Source organism: Myotis lucifugus, unplaced genomic scaffold (genome assembly GCF_000147115.1).
Source record: "Myotis lucifugus unplaced genomic scaffold, Myoluc2.0 scaffold_34, whole genome shotgun sequence".
Taxonomy (NCBI): domain Eukaryota; kingdom Metazoa; phylum Chordata; class Mammalia; order Chiroptera; family Vespertilionidae; genus Myotis; species Myotis lucifugus.
This window is the reverse complement of record NW_005871082.1, coordinates 925355-939514: the sequence shown is the minus strand read 5'-3', so window position 1 is coordinate 939514 and position 14160 is coordinate 925355. Positions and strand designations below refer to the sequence as shown.

Genomic DNA, 14160 nt, shown 5'->3' with positions numbered 1-14160 from the left:
GGATCCAGATTTGAACAAGCCAACTTCAAAAATATTTTTGGGGGACAACAAGGAAGATTTAAATGTGGACCATTAGAAGTTATTAAGGAATTATTTTTGTTAGGTATGATCATGGTTTCTTTAAAGGTCCTTATCTATTAGAAATACATACTGAAGTACTTACACATGAAATAATACGAAGCCTGAGACCTGCTTTTAAATACTTCAACAAATAATAATAATAATAAATGCATAAAAAATAAACAAAGGAATAAAGGGGGAAGTAATAAGACGAGATTAGCAAAATACTGATCATTGATGAAGCTGAATGACAGTTCCACAGGACTTCATAACACTATTCTCTCTACCCCTATGGATGGCGGAAATTTCCATAATGAAAATGTTAAATAAATTTTTAAAAATTAATTATTCCATCCACCAAAGATGATTGATAAGGGGAGGTGTTTGAGCTGAGTCTGGAAGGATGACTTGGAATTTTCTAAGGGGCAAAGGGCTGAGCAAAGACATATCTTTCTGGAGGAACCAAAAGTATCTACATTTGACCCCAAACTCAACTTACATTCAACAAAGATGCCCTCTTACTTGATGCCCCAACTCTCTGGCATATCTAGTCACAGCATCAAAATCAACCACCCTATTCCAAGTGAGAACAGAGTGTGTGGAGTCGACAGCTCCACTCAGAGGCCTACAAGAGGCCCCAGTGTCACCCTCAGAGGACAGAAAAACAATTAACCTCTTTCAACTGGGTTTTGCCTGACAAAGCAGTTTGGAAGCCAGCTGAGTTATCTCAGAGACAGAGCCTTCCTTCCTCCTGAGTCATCCCAGAAACACACCCCAGCCTCCCTGACAGTGCCTTGTAGATCCATGGTCTTGGCACTACAGGATCCAGCTTGATGTCAGCCTGGCAGCCCAGCCCCTTCTGGCAGCCACAGCACCTCCAATGAGGAGGTGGTCCTTCCCTCCTTCCTCCCCAGCCCCCATCCTCGATCCCCACACTGGCCCCTGCACACAGGAAGTGTGCTGCCTTTGCAGCCACTTCGGGACTTACTCAGTCCTGGTCTGGCTCAGACGGGTCCCATGAGTCCTTACCTCGGAGCGAAGCTGTGCATACTCCTCCGAGCCATAGGGGACACTCCTCAAGGAAGTGAGATAGTCATAACTGATGACAGCTGTCTGTGAAGCAAGGAAGGGGAAAGCTTAGTGCCCAGGCATCAAATATGACCCCTCTGCCAAAGAACGAAAGCTGCAGGCCCCTAACATTGGGGAACAGGTAGTCCCACCCCTCAGACACTCTGCCCCCAGATTTTTTTTTTTATTGTTTAAAGTATTACATATGTCTCCTTTTTCCCCGATTCTGCCCCCAGATCTTAACCTGGCTGGCTTTTTCCTGCTAATCAGAGCTCTGCACAAATGCCACTTCTGCAGAGTTCCAATCTAAAGTTGCCTCACCCACCAGGAACTCTCAATTGTCTGTCATAACAAACCACCATCCAAAATTACCTTGCTCACTTGTTTCCTTGTATATGGACTGTCTCCCCTGTGCTAGAATTTCAGCTCTATGGGCGCAGGGGCTTGTCCTTACCGTGTCAGGCATTTAGGTAAATGCTCAGTAAATACTAATTGAATGAGGGCTGTTGGGTAAGCTTATCCCACTCTCTGTATCACTAATAAACATAATTTTATATTTATGTTTGCTCTAGTAGCATAAGTTTTGATTCTTGGTCCCTTGGCCAAAACTCCAAGAGAAGCCCCCTTAACCCCGGGTGAATCAGAAGACTACAGTCTCCCAGATATCTCAGCCATGGAGGAACTGTGGAGATTGCCTCGCCCAAGTATCCCTTTTTAGAATTGAGCAACTGAGGTTAAGGTGAGGACACACTCACACCCTAGAGCAGTGATGGCGAACCTTTTGAGCTCGACATGTCAGCATTTTGAAAAACCCTAACTTAACTCTGGTGCCGTGTCACATATAGAAATTTTTTGATATTAGCAACCATAGTAATACAAAGATTTATATTTTTGATATTTATTTTATATATTTAAATGCCATTTAACAAAGGAAAATCAACCAAAAAAATGTGTCATAGGTTCACCATCACTGCCCTAGAGGTTAAGGTGAAAAGGAAAATAAGGGGGGGTGGGGGAGAGCTTGCAACATAGTTCAGTATCTGGTTAAAACTGTAGTCTTACTTCCCCACTCTGACTGACTTGGGTGGCGCTGCAGAGCCTAACCCCAGGGCCCAGCCACAGCTGATTTGGGCAGAGCTGCGGAGCACGCCCCCAAGGCCCCGCCAAGACTGACTTGGGCAGAGCTGCAGGGACCCTCAGGGGCCCGCCCGCCACAGGAGATATATAGGTCAGAGCCTCCCCACGAGTTCAGTTCAAGCTTTGGATCCGGAATTCCCCTTTATTTAGCAGATCTTCGAAATAAAGGTTAAACTTTCCTCCCTCAGAGTGCTAGCTGATCATTCTCTCGTGCATTCTGCCACAACAAAGGGGCTTACAAAGCTGATATTGAGAGGAGTTTGTTCCTTCATCTGCACCCCAAAACTTTATTCCATTTGACATATACTTGTTGAACGGCAACCACAACCAAGACCTGGTCACTAAGCAGTGCAGAAGAATAGTCAAGACCAGAACCCTATCCTTTAAAGCAGTGATGGCCAGCTTAGTGGCTGATTTATAAAGCAATGGTAAAGACCTTCCTCCCTTAGTCCAACTGTTCAAATCCCTAAGGCTCTATCAAACCCTGCTTCCCCTACGGCACTCATTCTGACTCCCAGCCCAAGGGCTCACTCCTGTGTCTGAGGTCCCACAGCAGTGGTCGTCCGAGTCACTCATCTTGAGCCAGTGCATGGCTGTAGATTGTTTTCTGACCCATTCACATGAGCACTTCTCAGCCAGAAGCTCCTTCAAAGCTTTGTCTAAGTGGGACAGTTTGCTTCTACTCCTCAAAGCATATGAGACAATGCTAGACCCCAAAAAGGCACTCTGAAAACACAGAAATCGTTACACAGTCCATGCTCTGCTTATCTATTTATTGTCTGTCGTGATTCTCTGACTTGGCTTTCCCTAGAAGGTAGGCACTACAGCAGCTTCCCCTCTGAGCTAGGCCAGGGAGAAGACTTGATAACACCAAGTATTAAAGAAATGGTTGGACAACAACCCAAACAGACTGTGCATCAGAATACAGCTATCCCAGGGGGAGAAAGGATGAGCTCATCCTGCAGGACACAGAGGAGGAAAGAAAGCATGAAGCATGTAGCAATCTACCCACAAGCAAATGGGACAATGACATAGGCTACCTTCCACAGAGGACACACAACAGAATGATGCTCCTAAACCAGTGGGCAAAACCATCAATGGTCACATCGTCAACTCAGATTCTCAGTCAGTTAGGGGACTGGAAGGAATCCCCAAAGTTTTCTGAGGCCTAGATGCTGACTATGAGCCCTGCATCAAGAACCATTCACACTAGCTTATTGGGGAGAGAGGGGAAGAGAGGGAGGGAGGGAGGGAGAGACACCAAGTTTTCTGATACAATTTAATCAAAATGGCAAACCCTTCTTTTCAGGTATTCACTGAGGAGCGCTGTCCTCTGAGTCTGTCACTAAAATTAGATATGGAACTTAAAATGTAGGCTTTCACACAAAGATCCTGTACAATCCTACTCTCCTTAACTTCAGGACGGCAGAGGTTGTGTATACAGGGATGTCGGAATGAGAAGGTATATATCCATGCCTGCGCAACAGTGTAGAGGGAGCTTTGCACGTGTAAGGGTAGGTACATGTGTAGCTCCACAAATGTGTGACCAGCATGTCCATCTGCTACATATATGAACACCTGCATGTAATATGACAGTTCCTTTCCGCCCCCAATTGAAAAAAAACACCTACCGTAGCAACTGCTCTGCCCACCCTGACAGCACCAAAGTCATTAGGGTCCAAGTACTTGTTACTGTAGAGGTAGAAGCCAGAGGCAGCAAGAGCCATGCTGGTCCAGGAAGCGAGCTTGAGAGTCCTTCTGGCCATGTTCCCAAACTGCAGAAGGCAAGTAGAGAAAGAGGAACAGCTGAGTTTCATAAACAGACCAGGATTCAAATCTAGGCTCTTAATAGATTGTATGACCTTGGGTCATTTTCTTAATCTCATTGCGCCTCAGTTTTCTGTTTGTAAAACAGTATCATACCCAACTCAAAAGTTGTTGGGATAAAATGAGATCATGTATATAATAAACTCAGCATAGTACCCAGCACACAAGTCAACTCTCAACATAGTCCTTGCCCATGTGGTGCTTACATGCTAAGTGGGATGACAGATCATAAGCAAACAGACATAATATATTAGAATGCCAGCTGGTATGAAGTGCTGAGAAGAAAAAGAGGGCAAGAGGAAAGATGATGAATATGTGACGAGACGTGCCTTTTTCTATAGGAAAAGTGGCAGAGCATGTCAACAGTCGTTACTTGTAACTATTATTATACCACCATGCACGCACAGGCATCATTAGGCTTCTATGCCCAGGTCAGAAGGGGTCAGAAGCAACCAGGTAAGCCTTCCACATTTGGCTGATTTTCATTAGAATAGACTGCCCCTTGTCTAGACTGTGAGCTCTTTGAGTGCAAACACCATAACTGTTACAGTGCTGTAGGGCGCTTTACGGTTAGGGTTTCAATGTCCACCTGCTGACCTGATAGGTTTAACCAAACCCACACTCACAGTCAGTGGGACCAAGTGGGCTTCTGCCTCCATGATACCTTCTCCCACCCTACTTGTACCTGCTCAGTCCACCATGGCTACATAGTCACTCTTTGGGGCTACTGCACTCAGTGGGCTGCTTCTCCTGGGAATTCTAATCAGACTAGTCTTCAACCACAGCTGCAGCTCCCAAAGGAGAGGTGAACCAGGAGAGATGCACCAGCAAACCACTCTCCCGTGGGTCTCACCTCACTTGGATGAAGAGTGAAGGCCTTGGCATGACTTACAAGATCCTACTTGACCTAACTGCCCAACTCGGTCCAGGGTCTCAGCCCTTCCCACCTTCCCCCTTGCCACCTCACTCCAAGGGCACTGGCTGTTACTCAAACATGCCAGGCACATTCTGGCCTCAAGGCCTTTGCACATGCTGTTGTCCTACCTGGAACAGGAGTCAACAAACTATTTCTCTAAAGGGCCAAACAGTAAATGTTTTTTTATTTACAGGCTACAATATCAGAACTATTCAACCTTGCATTGTAGCTCAAGGCAAAAAGCAGCCTAGATGACACGTAAAGTAATGGATGTGACCAGATTTGGTTCTCAAGCTATCGTTGGCCAAACCTTGGCTTAGCTCATAGTAGGTATTCCAAAAGTATTTACTGAATGAATCAATCAATGAATGGATAAACTATACCCCATGAGCCTGCGCAGAGCCAGTAACAACATACGTCCCCAGGTGAGAATCACATACCCAGGGCTGCCAGTTGGATAGCCATCCCCGTCTGGACACCCCCAGCACTAGCTCCCAGCCCTCGCCTCCTCTGAACCCCATCTCCTAGTGCACCATCCTCCACATCTGTCCTTGTAGGCGATGAGGCCACCCTTAGCCTTGAGACAACCTCTGGGTGGGGAAGCAGCTACAAAATAGACATAACTCCCAAGACCTGGTTTTCATACAAATGTCCACAGAAATAAAAGAGGTGGAAATTGAAAAACATAAAATAAATGATATAGGAGCCAAACTGTGTCTAAATAGACTGAAGCTGTAGTTTTCCATAAGGTGTCAGGGAGTCTTTAATATGCAAATGAGTTGGTTCCCTCGGGGTATTTTAAAAGACCCTGTCAGCCGTGAAATATGTCTGTCCATGAAAAACACCTCTCATTATTAAACCCTTTGCTAATGGATCACCTGCTCTCTTCTGTTTACTTGCCTTTTTACTTTCACCTGAGTTACCTCTCATAACAACATACATTTGAAGGGGGAGGGGTAGTGGAGGTCACCAAAACCCTACACCTAATCATTAGATAAATAACATTAGCAATAACTAACCTTTACAAAGCCCTTTGCACTCATTATCTCATTTGATATTCCACACAACCCAGTGAGGTGAGAAATATTATTACCAGCCCCAGGTATAAGTGAGGAAACCAATGAGCACAGAGGGCGAGTGATTTGGCCCAGGTGGCTCAGGTAGTAAATGGTGGAGTAAGAGCTTGAGCCCTACTTTTTATGACAGGTGACCTCTTTGACAGACCCTCCCAGACCTCTCCTCACCAACATTCTTACCACTGTTCACACGTTAACTGAATCAGCCACTCTGGGCAGGGACTATGATTTCTGACCCTCTACCTCACCCAAGCAATGCCAGGCATATGGAAGATGCTGCTTGGAGCCCTGGAAATCAACATGTCACAAGAGCAACCAAAGCAACTCACTAGAAACAACCGATTCTAGCCTATGAGACATTTAGGAGAGCTGTGTTATTTTCAAAACTATGATTAGAACCCATCTCATTGGACCACGGGGAACACCCCGGTGGGTGATGAAAAGAGGCAACAGGGAAGTCTGGAAGTTGATGGGCAAATGAAATATCCATTCCCTGGATATTTCAGTAACCTCACACTTACTGTTCACGGGCCTATAAGTGGCTAGACCTTTTCAGTTACCATCACTCCCCACGTTACATTCTGTGGGAATAAGCCTGGAATCATCTCGCCCTGCTTGGTGCCCAGGTGAGAATGGTCACAGAGGAAAAGCAAATAGGGCCCTACTTCCATTAAGCCTGTAAAATGATCACAGCCTCTTCCCATTTCCTAGACTATTAGACAAATGAGCCTTATTTTTCCTGGTTACTGTCATGGATTGCCGAAGTCCATTTACTATCTTCACTAGCTGAGTATAGACAGAGACCCCCAAAAGCTAGTAACCTTTGAAAGTCCTAGCAAAGGTCAGGACTGTGCACCACCCAGTTAATTTAGACACCACCCAGTTAATCTAGATAATGGTAGCTGAAGCATCATCCCCACCTTAGTTCACTGAATTCCTTAGATACTTGTGTAGATCCTTGTTGATTATTGTTGATCAAATATTCTGCCTATTTCTGTAAATTGTCTACCAATGAGCTAATCCATGTGTCATTCAAACCACCTTACCCTAGGGCTACCCCAGACAAACCTCCTTACCCTAGGGCTACCCCAGATCAAATAAAAGGTTGGAGCGGCCTGAGCATCGGTGGAAGTCCTTCTGGACTTGCCCGCCTGGTCCCCCAATATTTCAAAATTATCTCGTGTCATTTTTCTCTCATTTGTGTGCGGCTCCTCTTTTCAGGTACCGAACCCTACTCCACGCAGAACGTGCGGAGTAAACATACTCAACAATGGATAAAAAGCAAACAAGGCGGATGGTTCCATCATGTCTTGAGTCTGGAAAGATGTTGAGTCTATGCCCAGGTTTTGGCCTGGGCAGGTTTATAATCTGTTCTGCCCTATAGAGAGTGATGCAGTCCCAGCGTAACCACACTTCCCTTCCTCGTGTTTGATGCCCAGAAGGTGGCTGAATCAATATTGATTAAATAAAGGAATCCCTGACTGATGCCAAGGTCCCAGAGTAGACAGGGAAAATAAATCTCATCCAAGCAAGGAATAGAGGTTCTTCATTCTCCTGGGAATGAGGGCCTCGGGGAGAACAGTGGAAAACCAAGTGTCAAGAGCCAGCAGCAGGCTAAGTAAGAGGTAGAATGCCAAGTGCTTAAACATCTCATGTAACTTGCACAACGTATTCTGAGGTGCACACTATTAGGGCCTCATTCTACAGATAAGGAAGTTGAGTTTTAGAAAAGGTAAGAAACTCGGCAGGGAAGCTAATAAGTGATGGAGCCTGAACTTGAATGCAGGTGTGTCTTTCCAACCAGGAGAGCACAGGGTAAAGACAAACAAGTGGTTGCCTGGGCCCTGAGGTGGGTCACTGGAGTCCCTCAGTGAGTTGGGGCAGAGGGGAGGGGGAAGGAATGGATGTCTGAATCAAGCACTATTCTTATTTTACAGGTCCCTTGTCTGACAAGAAAAAGTGTATATCAGAAAGAAATGAAATGCAAACTCTCCCAGCAGAGATCAAATCTGGCATCCATGAAGGCTGTTGAAAAATAGCCAAGCCAGTAATGACATAATAAGATAGAATATGATGTAATAACTACAAAATAAAACCAGCAAACAAGAACAGACAGGCCTATAACCAGGTGTAAAGGGCAAGAGTACATAGGATTTTTTTTTCCCTTATATAACAGTAGAACTCAAAAATAAGTCTCCAGAGCAGCAACATCCCCATGTCCTAAGGGATGCAAATTCTTGCTCCCCACTCAGACCTACTGAATCAGAAACTTTAGGGGGTGGGGTCCAGCACTGTGTTGTAACAGCCCTCCAGGTGCTCTGATTCCAGCTACCGTTTGAAAATCACTGCAATAGGAACATGCTTCAAGAAATTGTGGGAAGGCACAGATAAACTCTAATTCACTTTCAACTGGGCAAATATAGCTTGAGCACCCACGAAGTGCCAGGCATCATGGAGGTAATCAATCAATGCTTGTTGAATTGAATGACTTCCTAGTCAGTCGAAAGTAAATGCCACTTAAACTGGGGAGAGAGCTGCACCGGCTGTGTTCTAAAGGCTGCTCTCCACTCATTTATTGTGCGACCCGAAAATGCAAGGCCCGGCAAGGTGCTGGAAACGAGGTGCGCTCTGGGCCCGCCGCACGCACCGCCAGGCGGGAGGGCCGGCTTCTGCGTGGCCCCTGCTTTTGTTCAGCACACGCTGCAGTCCCAGCTGCCTGCGCCTTGCAGCTCACAGATCACCGGGGGCTGAGGACGTCTGGGTGAGCACCCCACTGCCCTCCAGCTCCAGCTCTACCTACAGGCAAGACTGCGCCACCGAAGAAGCCAGGCCACGCTTCAATATATTGATAAATATTGAAGTAAGCCAGGCAGGAGAGTCCCCGCGAGGGGGCGGGGCACTGCCAGCCACCTGAGCCACGTGCCCGCGCCCGGGGTGACAAGGTCACGGCTGGGGTTTCCTCCAGGCTCCCCAGGTGGCTGCAGTGGCCCGAGCAGGGGAGAGCGCCCGGCGCGTCCGCGCTGGCTTCCCCGCGCTCCACGCGCCGCGAGACCCTGGCGGTCCCGGCTCTGCGGCCGCTTCAGAGGGACCGCCCTACTCACCCAGAAGGAAGCAGAGCCGCGGCGCCCGGCCTCCCGCCGCAGCCGGGAACCGGAGGTGTCAGGAAACGTCGCTCTCCTCCACCCCCTGGTTGCGTTTGGTTGAGCCGGGCGCCGCGGGGCCTGCCGGGACTTGTAGTTCTGGGTTCCCTAAGCCGCAGGGATCCCGGACAAAGAACCACCGAGGTCCCGCTGGACCGCTGAACTAGAGGAGGCAAAGGGGTCACCGACACTGTACCTGTCAGATGGCCTTGTTTCTTTGCCTGGGCCGCGGACATGGAATCTCCCTGAAAACTTGTGTTTCAAGAGGCTTTCCAAATAGGAAAGTGTTCAGTGGAGGATGGAGTTGTGGGCTGTGTGTTTTTAATAAGGAATTAGAACCAGTAGTTAAGGAAGAAATGTACTGACAGTTGCTAAGTAGTACGGATATGCTCATTAATCTTAATTATCTTTGGCCCCCATGTATTCGTTCTGACAGCTATCGAATGTTTGTTCATAAGATGTATTTTGTTTTTTTGTGTGTTTTTTGTAAATATATTTTTATTGATTTCAAAGAGGAAGGGAGAGGGAGAGAGAGATAGAAACATCAATGATGCCCTAGCCAGTTTGGTTCAGTGGATAGAGCCTTGGCCTGTGGACTGAAAGGTCCCGGGTTCTATTCCAGTCAAGGGCATATGCCTGGGTTGCAGGCTCAATCCTTAGTGGGGGCCTGCAGGAGGCTGCCGATCAATGATTCTCTCTCATCATTGATGTTTCTAGCTCTCCCTCCCTCTCCCTTCCTCTCTGAAATCAATAAAAAAATATATAAAAACAAAAAAAGCAACAGACGCATATAAAAAAATAAAAACATCAATGATGAGAGAGAATCGATTGGCTGCCTCCTGCACGCCTCCTATTGGGCACTGAGCCCACAGCCTGGCATATGCCCTTAACAGAATCGAAGCTGGGACCCCTCAGTCCATAGGCTGACACTCTATCCACTGAGCCAAACCAGCTAGGGCCATAAGATGTATTTTGGAGACATCAGACTTTCATGCATTCTACAAACACCTCTTGAGCTACTTCCTGTGGGAAGGGATGGGAGTGGGACTCACCTATCAATTCAATGCAATTCCAATTAAATTTCCAACAAGACTTTTTCTGGACCTTTACAAGCTAATATGAAAAAACAAAGGGCAAAGCATAGGCAAAATACTTTTGAGGAAAAGTAACATGTTTCAAGGACTTGCCCTTCCATCTATAGCCATCTATAATAATAAAAGCGTAATATGCTGATTAGACCAGACATCCTTCCAGACGACCTTCCAGATGAAGCCGGAGCTGTGAGGGAAGCTCAGATCCCAGTGCCTGCTGGCAGCTGGAAGGGAAGCCCGGGTCCCAGGTGCCAGAGGGAAGCCAGTGCTGGCAGCTAGGGAAGAAAGGCCTACTCTTGAGTGAATTTTGTGCATTGGACCTCTAGTTTATTATAAAACTATAAAAATAACACAGGTGGTATTAGAATAGGAATAGACAGAGGGGGGGAATGAAACAGCCTAGAAGAGTCCAGAAACAGGTCCACCCATGTATGGAATCTTGATATGAAATAGCTAGCATTATAGAGCAATGGAGGATGATAACCTATTCAGTTTCTGAACTAGAACAACTAAGTATCTGTGAGGTTCCTAACTCATCCACACACAAAACCTAATTCCAGATAGATTAAAGATTTTAAAGGGAAAAAGCAAGATCAGAATTGGGGGGGGGGGGCGTTAAGGAAAACATCCTATAATCTCAGGGTATCTTTATTAGATAACATAAGACCAAACAGTATAAAAAACTTTAATAAATTTGGACTGCATTAAATTCAGGATATATAGAAAAGTCCTGGCCCTGGCAGTGTCATTTGGTTGGGGTGGGGTAGGAGGAGAGAGACAATAGAGAAGCAAAGAAATAATAGGATAGTTGTATGATGTAATAAACCCTGTGAAGAAAAGAAGCTGGGGAGTGTAGTCAGGCAGCCTGGCTGGCTTGGCTCAGTGGTTGAGCATCTACCTATGAACCAGAAGGTCACGGTTCAATTCCCAGTCAGGGCACATGCCTGTTGGCTCAATCCCCACTGTGGGGTGTGCAGGAGGCAGCCGATCAATGATTCTCTCTCATCATTGATGTTTCTCTCTCTCTCTCTCTCTCTCTTTCTCTCTTTCTTTCTCTCTCTCTCTCTCTCTCTCTCTTCCTCTCTGCAATAAACCTATATATATAAAAGCCTAATATGCAAAGTGTCCCTTCGGGAGTTCAACCAACTGAGAGTTCGATAGCTCTCTATGACGTGCGCTAACCACCAGGAGGTAGTGCGGAACAAAGGAAGGCCCCAGCTGACAGCTGGCAGCCAAGAAAGGGAGGCCCCAGCCTGCAACTGACAGCCACTAGGGACCCTACCCATGCACAAATTTTGTGCACTGGGCCTCTAGTAAAAATATATATTTTTTTAAAAAAAAAAAAAAAGAGTAGTCAGGCAGCCCTGGCCAATTTGGCTCAGTGGCTAGAGCATCAGTCTGTGGACTGAAGGGTCCCAGGTTCAATTCCAGTCAAGGGCCATGCCCAGGTTGTGGCTCAATCCCCAATAGGGGGCATGCATGAGGCAGCCAATCAATGAGTCTCTTTCATCATTGATGTTTCTATCTCTCTCTCCCTCCCTTCCTCTCTAAAATCAATAAAAATATATTTTTTAAAAAATAAGAGTAGTCAGGCAAGGCCTCTTTGAGGCTTCTTAACCTGATAAATGAGGAAGTCAGCCATGCAGAAGATGAGGAAGCATGTTCCAAGCAAATGAAACAGCAAGTGCAAAGGCCCAGAGGTAGGAAAGAGCTTGGCATGTTTGAGAAACATGTTTTAAATTGAGATGCGATATGACCAGAGAAGCTAAATAGAAAATGTACTAAGGCCCTAGCTGGTTTGGCTCAGTGGATAGAGCATTAGCCTGCAGACTGAAGGATCCCGGTCAAGGGCACGTGCCTGGGTTGCGGGCTTGATCCCAAATAGGGCACATGCAGGAGGCAGCCAATCAATGATTATCTCTCATCATTGATGTTTCTATCTCTCTTTCCCTCTCCCTTCCTCTCTGAAATCAATAAAGATATATTTTTTAAAAATGTACTGAGCAACCAAATCCATAAAGGGAAGCAACTAACTTACTTCAGAACCTGCCAGAGTCCCAGTTGTGTTCCTGGGGCAGCAAGGCCTGGGGTTGGTAAACTGAGGTTTTCATGCAGGATGCTGTATATTTTGTACCAAAAGTGGCCCATCTGGGAGAAAGCATCACATAGTAGCCAACCAGAGGAAAAGCAGAAACCACAGTGCAAGGTTCTTCCTTAAGGAAAGGAGGAAAAGCTCCTGCAGAGGAAATAATAAAGGAACTGTATTCTATGTGGGAGAGAAGCCTGAGGCCTGCGGTAAGGGAAGCAGAAAAGCCGAATTTGGTTCCAGGAGGGTCTCAAAGGTGAGAAAAACCCTGCAGAGGTTGCATCCATAGAAGCAGCAGCAGAAGGAAGTATGAACTGGAGACCAGGAAGCTTGTGTTAGTGCCTGCTCAGGTCAGAGAATGTCCCAGCAGGATAAAGGCAAACAACCCCAGACTTCAGGCCTGAACGTCAGGGTTCTGCTATCCCAAAGGGCCATTTTCAGCTTTATTGAGCTATTATTGACATACCCTTAAGTTTTCTTAACTGCCATAAGGGAGAGGGGAAAAAAATCCTTGTGAAATAGCAGCTGATATATCTCAATAAGGAATAAAAAGCATATGAATTCATAACCAGAATTCTAAATCAATATATCTAGTCTACATATATTTATATGCAAATAAATACATATATATGCTGTCATTTATCAAGTACTTATTATTTAAATGCTTAAATATATTTTCTCATATAATCCTCATGAGGTATGACATAGATACCTTTATTATCCCCATTTTATAATTGAGCAAACTGAGGCACAGAGAGTTAAGTAACTTGTCCAAGATCACTCCAAAAGGGCAGAGCGGGGCCTCTACCCCATGATCTGACCTGGGCATTCTGGATTGGGCAGCCTAGATTCTGGACTGGGCAGCCCACTCTGATCATAAATGTATTTAGAGAGGGAATCATTTGAGGCAAGTATCTGGGACCAAAGTAAACTGTGCCCTTAGGTCTTTGAGCAATTTCAACAGGAAATAGGCAAGCTGGCTCAGCAGTAATCTTTTATTATCAACCATTTATTGGCCCCACCTCTCAAATTAAGAGGTGGAATGGACTGGGAGTTAGGCAAGCTGGGTTCCTATCCTGTCTATGCTACTGATGAGCCAGCCTTGGACCCTTGACCTATCAGTCATTTTCCCTCCCTGGACCTCACGATCCTCTTTTGCAAAGTAAAGGGCCTTTGTGGACAGAACTCAAAGGGCCCTTCCAACTCTCATATTCCACGATTCTTTGAGTCTGTAAGCAGTCTACCTCCGATGGACTGACATGGAGTAATCCCCTCTGCTGAGTATCCTCTCTATCCTCCCCGAGTGCTCTGCCCTACACCCCAGAATGCTGACTGGCACTGCTTGCTTCCCCGAGGCTCGTCTACCCTCTGTCTATGACCAGGAGGCAGGGAAGGCGGAGGAGAGAAAAGTCTAAATGTTTGTTCACACACACACACACACACACACACTCCTGTGTAATCTGCCCTTCCTATCTGCATTGCAACAGTAGCTGTGTTCCTCTCCTGCCACAGCTCCTGTCAGGGTACCTCTGCCCTAGCCCCAGTTCTTGCTGGGCTCAGGAACACACATGGTGCCCCTTTAGACCTAGGGGTGGTGATGGCTTCCTGTTAGTGCCCACCTGCTTCCCCACCCCCTTGTTGTTCCCTTAAATGCCCAAACCTCTTCCACACACTCGATTCACTCAACACTGCATTGAAACCCTATCTATTTCCTGTAGGACCCTGACTGCCATAGCCCCTAATGGTGAGGTGGCATTCC

General features: G+C 46.3%; 1 protein-coding gene across 4 annotated transcripts in view; it reads right to left on the bottom strand.

Moving 5' to 3' along the window:
- The window catches only part of ADCK1 (aarF domain containing kinase 1), a 108618-nt gene extending 99330 nt beyond the window's left edge, over nucleotides 1-9288 (bottom strand). For all 4 annotated transcript variants that reach the window (XM_006086962.3, XM_023752493.1, XM_014454231.1 and 1 more), the window contains exons 1-3: nucleotides 9186-9288; nucleotides 3897-4040; nucleotides 1090-1173 (exon numbers count right to left, since the gene is read on the bottom strand). In XM_006086962.3, coding sequence (XP_006087024.1) covers nucleotides 1090-1173; nucleotides 3897-4031 — 219 coding nt within the window. In that variant the 5' untranslated portion in view covers nucleotides 4032-4040; nucleotides 9186-9288. The remainder of the gene's footprint in view (nucleotides 1-1089; nucleotides 1174-3896; nucleotides 4041-9185) is intronic.
- Nucleotides 9289-14160: the final 4872 nt, after the last annotated feature.